At 52.8% G+C, this 5,992-nt stretch overlaps 1 protein-coding gene across 1 annotated transcript in view; it reads right to left on the minus strand.

Moving 5' to 3' along the window:
- Positions 1–1,444, minus strand: part of KLF13 (Kruppel like factor 13) — a 14,668-nt gene extending 13,224 nt beyond the window's left edge. The window contains exon 1 of the mRNA XM_004700037.2: positions 465–1,444. Coding sequence (XP_004700094.1) covers positions 465–1,035 — 571 coding nt within the window. The 5' untranslated portion in view covers positions 1,036–1,444. The remainder of the gene's footprint in view (positions 1–464) is intronic.
- Positions 1,445–5,992: the final 4,548 nt, after the last annotated feature.

Genomic DNA, 5,992 nt, shown 5'->3' on the forward strand with positions numbered 1-5,992 from the left:
CCGGGCCTCTGCTCCGCCTTCCAAGTGTGCGCCTCGCAGCGACGGAGTTTGGCCAGAGGGTTTAGCCGAAAAACCGTCTCTCCTACTGTCCCCTGCCCAGAACAGCGCCCTCATGGGCACCTGCCCGCCCCTCTCCCTGCACCCTCCAGATTAGACACGCCCCAGCTCAGCACCCCAGGGCGGGAGCGTGCCAGCAGAGGCGCGGTCGCGGGCTCTCAGGCCTGCGAGCCAGGCTGACTTGGCACAGTGGCCACCCGCTCAGGAGGGGCAGGACCACGCGCTCGCCGCTGCCCGCCACAGTACCCCAGGCGAGTCCCCTGGCCTGGAGAGAGGTCGCGGGATGAGGCGGGCACGTGACCTCGCCGGGCGTGGCCCTCCCCGCGCTGGCTGAAGCGCTCGGGGCGGTGGCCTGCCGGGACCGCGCGATGCCCCTCTGCACTTGGGCACCCCGGGCCTCCACTAACCTGTGTGGGTCCTCAGGTGCGCTTTGAGGTGCGAGGATTTCCCGTAAACTTTCTCGCAGCCCTCATAGTGGCACGTGTGCTTTCTCGGCTGGGATGTGAGATCCGCGCCACGTCTCCCTCTCCAGCCGCCTTGTCGGAGACCGGAGTCGCAACCCTCCGCAGACTCGGGCTCCCGGTCCAGTTCGCGCCCCAGCCCTGGCTCAGGCTCGCGGCCCGCGGGGCTCGGGGGCGCGGCTGCTGGGTCTCTGCTGCTGAGAAAGACCGGCTCGGGGACCAGCGGCGCGGGCGGCGGGGGGCGGGGGGCCCTCGTCTTGGGCACCTCCGCGCCATCGCTGCGCTCCCCCGGGATGGGGTCCTTCGCTTGCGGTTTGAGGTCTGCCAGGGTCCGTGCCACCACGAAGAGGGGGACGCTGTCCTTGCATTCGAGGCGCTCCTGGGCTGGAGGCAGCGCGGTAGCGACCGAGCTCTCGGGCCGGGGGTGCGGCCCGTGCACGACCGCGCCGCTGGACATGGAGACGAGACACTCGGCGGCGAAGTGGTCCCCATCAGCAGCAGCAGCAGCAGCAGCCATGCTCTGGCGGCTCTGCCGGCCCGTGGCAGCACTCCTTCTCCAGAGGCAGTGGCCCCTCCGCGCCCTCGGCTTCCTCGGAGAGCCGGCAGTGGGGTTGGCGGGCTGAGAGCGCCGCCTCCTCCTCCTCCTCCGTCACCCGCGCAGCTCCGCGAGGCTCCCGCCTGCCGGGGCACCGAAAAATGAACGCATACAAAGCGCAGGGGTGAAGCACCCCACCCCTCCCTGGCGCGGTCTGTGTTTGCGGCGGCTGGTCCGAAGGTTGCCGAGCGACAGTTACGTCAGGAACCACAGCAGGTGGTGGCAGCTTTAGCTTCCCGCATATGGTGGTTGGTCCGCCAGCCTAGGAGTAGGCGGCTAGGCCCTGGGGATGGGGGGGCAAGGGTCCCGTGTGGACCCGACGTCAGTCGCGAGCCACATCCTGGCGGCACAGGTTACAGAGGGCGGTGGCCTTAAGGGCTGCGAGCGCAAAGGAGGTGGGGAGCCAGAGGCAGCACCTCCGCCCAATCCCCCGGCGGCTCAGCCTAGGAAAGGGCGTGGTCGAAGACAAGGACGGACGCCATTGGTCCGAGGTCAAGCAGCTGGACCAATCCAGGCGGCCAAGTGGGCTACTGAGGCCTCGGGGCTTGCTCTCTCTAATGGGCACGCCTCCAGCCCAGGCGGGAGGAAATGGGAAATTTGAGCTAGGCGCTGGGCACCCTGACGCGTGACTTCCTAAAGCCTGCAGGCCGGCGTGGGTGTAACCACAGGACTGCCCCCACCCGCTCTACAGTGGAGGCCTGCAGGGCAGGGCATTTTCCTGCATTGAACCTCACCGCCGAGGGAAAATCCCGGAGGTTACTTTTTTCGTCCCTTGGCCCCTGTGCTGGGCTGCTCTGGCTTAGTTGGGCTTTAAAGCCTCAGACCCTGCTTCTTTCCCTTGCCCTCCAAATACGTTTTGCAAGGCGGGAGGTGTACCCATTCCCTAAGTAATCAGCAACTCTGACACACTCCCCCAGCGCCTTAGCACACCTGGTTTCTCCAGGTGGCTCTGGAAGCCTGTGTTAGGCCTGGTTGACTAGAGAAACAAATCCAATGACATTCATATATGTGCAAGAGAAACCTTTATATCAAGAAGTAATTGTCAAGCAAACATCCTAGCACAGTCCAGATCAAGTCCATAAGTCCAATACTAGTCCATTAGTCTGTTACTAGTTCAGAAGTCCCTCCTCAGACTCACACAGTCACATGCAATGATGCAGAATGCAGGAAGATCACAGGCCAGTAGGTGCAAAGACATGGGGTTCCAATGGCAGTGGTTCTGGCAGCTCTCCCAGTGACTCCACAGCAGGAAGGTGGAGGGGAATGTTCCCAGCACCATCCTTATGAGAAAGCCATGCCCATAAGGAGGCACCTTCAGGTTGTAGCCTGATTAACAGGCTGGACTCCACCCCAACATTTTTATATATATCTTCAAGTTGGTATAAAATTATGTAACTACCACAAACCCAAGCTGCTTGTAGCCTGTATGTGCTCTATCTTAAGACTATCCAGCAAAAGGCATGAGGTCCCAGGTGAAGAAGGCTGCTTCTGCAATAGTGGCTAGAAGACCCTCCACTTGTCCTTAGAAGCCAGAGATCCAGGTAACTGAGCCTAGGATCTGTGTTGCCTGAACTGGCACCAGGACTGACAGAGGTGCCAGGAGACACCCTCTGGAACCTGTACTGGCAAGAAGTGTATGAAAAACAATTTGGGGCTGCTGGGCTGTGGGCCCCTTCTTCCCCTCCATGCCCTCAGGCCTGCTGTCCACTTCCCTAGTGTGGTAGTTACATAATCTATTGTCAATTTGGGACTTGAGAAGATTAAGAGTGAGGGGTGGAGTCTAGTCTGTCAATCAGATCATAGCCAACAAGGCCTCTGTGTGAGCATGGCCTTCTCCTGAGATTCTGGAAACTCCTGTATTTTGTTCTTTGGAGTCTGGAGATACTTTTCTCTCTCTACTCACTCCCTGTGAGACACTCTACTGAGAAGGCTGACTCCCTGTGAGACATCACTGAAGAGAAGCCACATGGACCTACCCTGATGCAGTCCTGGGTGCTGGAGAAGCCACCTGGAGACCCCTGCCAGCGCTGAGATGCTTACAACGCCACTGGATCCAAAGACTTCCCACCCACTGTCCTGTGATCATCCTGTACTCAGCGTCATTGCATGTGTTTTGTGAGTCAGAGAGGACTTTATAGATTGATATCGGACATATGGGCTAGTATCAGACTTATGGACTTGATCAGGACTGGGCTGGGATGTTTCCTCTTGTGTATAAAACTCTTTCTTATACATATGGATTTGTTTCTCTAGTCTACCCAGACCAACACACCTAGGCTGCACCATTCCAAAGACTTCAAAAGCCACCAGCTAGGAGGACCCCACCCACCAAATTCCATCTACTTACTGTCTGGGCTTCCTAAAGCAATGGTGCCGAGGCATAAGGCCAGCTCCTTCCCTGCCTAGGCCAGTCAGCTCCCTTTGACTCACCTGCATCAACCTCTGCACACAGCCCACACCCCACACCCTCACAACGATTCTCCTTGGGGCTTAGAGAGGAGAGTGCTTAACTACCACAACATATACCTGTAAATCAGCGGTTCTACCTGTGGGTGCAACCCCTTTGGGAGTCGAACAACCCCTTCACAGGGGTCACCTGATTCCTAACAGTAGCAAAATTACAGTGATGAAGTAGCACTGAAAATAATTTTATGGTTGGGGGGCCACCACAACATAAGGAACTGTATTAAAGGGTCACGGTATTAGGAAGGTTGAGAACCACTGTTAGCACAAATTAAGTGCTGTGTCTCCCCTGCCAAACATTTGCTGGCAGCCCCTGATGCCAGTGGGAGGAGGTCTGGGGTCTGCAGCTATGCCTTTTGGTCTAATGTATGTTCCAGGAGGAACCCTGGTAGCATAGTGGTTATGAATTGGGCTGCACACTGGAAGGCCACCAGATGGAAACTACGTGCTGGGGGCAGTTTTACCCTGTCCTACAAGGTTGCTATGAGTCAGCATCTACTCAAAAGCAGTGCTTGATTTTGGTTTGACTCTTCTAAGGAGTCAGCTGCCCACGTGAGAACCATTGGGAATAAATAGCCAAACTAGCACCTGCCCTATAAATCAGTAAGTGAGTTGGGGCAGAGTCTACCAACTCACAGAATTCAAAATATGGTGGAGTTGAATTTCTTACCGAGTTAATTGGGGGCCACTGCACAAAAGACTGTGTTTCAGGCAACCAAGTAAGAAGTGAGAATGCGATTCTGGGTTGCATGTTATGGTATACTGAAAACTCCTATGGAAGTTGACTACCCCGAATCTCTTATTGCTGTGTGGCCTATACTGTAATGTTTCCTCTCATACATCAAGTAAGTGCTCTCCAGGAAACCTGCCCATTGTATTGAGCTGGGGTGAGCTGAGTAGGGGCCCCTGGGTGAGCCCCACCAGTGGGGCTCTGCTGATGCTTGTTCCTCTCTCAAACAGATTGTGTTGGTGGTATTTAAAGTTACAATGCTTAGCAACCTTGAGAGAAAAGAAATTCTGAGATTTTTTAATGAAAAAAACCTTAGGGAAAAAAAAAGAAAAGTAATAAAAAATAACGAAGAAAAAAAGCAAAAAACAAAAAGAAAGAAAGCTAAGAAAAAATCCCATCTTGTTGTAAGCTGCCAACGAGTAGGTTCAAACCCATATTGACCCTATGCATAACAGAACAAAACAATGCACGTCCCTGCACCATCCTCACAATTGTTCCCATGCTTGAGCACATTGGTACAGCCACTGTGCCAGTCCATCTCTTGGAGGCCTGCCTCTTTTTCACTACCCCTCCACTTCACCGAGCATGATGACCTTCTCCCAGGACTGGCCCCTTCTGAAAATTTGCCTAACGTATGTAAGTTGCAGTCTGACCATCCTCACCTCTAAGGAGCACTCTGACCATACTTCTAAGACAGATTTGTTTGTCCTATTGGCAGATCTGTCAACATCTGTCAACATTCTTTACAAGGACCACAATTCAAACACAAAGATTCTTTTTTGTTTTTCTCTTTCAATGCCCAACTTTTACATGCATATGAGGCAACTGAAAATACCATTGCTTAAGGGCAGGCACATCTTAGTCCTCAGAGTAACATCCTTGCATGTCAACACTCTAAAAATGTATTGTGCAGCAGATGTGCACAATACAACTCATCTTTTGGTCTCTTGACTGCTGCTTCCATGAGCATTGATTATGGAATGAAACAAGATGAAATCTATGACAATATCCATCTTTTCTGCATTTATCACAATGTACCTATTTGCCCTGTTGTGAGAAGTTTGCTTTTCTTATCATTGAGTTGCAATCCATACTGAAGGCTGCGACCCTGAATCTTCATCAGCAAGTGCTTCAAATGCCTCACTTTCAGCAAGCAAGGTGTGTCATGTGCATAGATCAAGTTGCTCATAAGCTTTCCTCCAATCCTCTTTCCTCATTCCTCTTCATATAATCCTGATTCTCTAATTATTTGCTTAGTGTACAGATTTAATAAGTATGGTGAGAGTATATAACCCAGATGGATGCCTTTCCTGATTTTAAACCATGCAGCATAACCTTGAGTTTGTACAACTGCCTCTTGATCCATGTACAGGTTCTGCATGAGCACAATGAAGTGTTCTAGAATTCTCAATGTTTTCTAGGCTATCCATAGTTTCTTATGATCCACACAGTGAAACGCCTTTGTGTAGTAAATAAAATACAAGGAAACATCTTTCTGGTAATTTCTGCATTAAGCCAATATCCATCTGACATCAGCAGTGATAGCCCTTGTTCCACATCCTCTTCTGAGTAGCAGAGAGAGAGGTGTCTTCCACCTCCAAGGAGGAAGTACCAGATTTCCCAGAATTCTCAGGAGAAGGCCATTCCCACAAAGAAGTCTCATTGGCTATCTCCAGATTGACAGCC

Source organism: Echinops telfairi, unplaced genomic scaffold (assembly GCF_000313985.2).
Source record: "Echinops telfairi isolate 266 unplaced genomic scaffold, ASM31398v2 ScPeMD7_7475;HRSCAF=8513, whole genome shotgun sequence".
Classification (NCBI taxonomy): domain Eukaryota; kingdom Metazoa; phylum Chordata; class Mammalia; order Afrosoricida; family Tenrecidae; genus Echinops; species Echinops telfairi.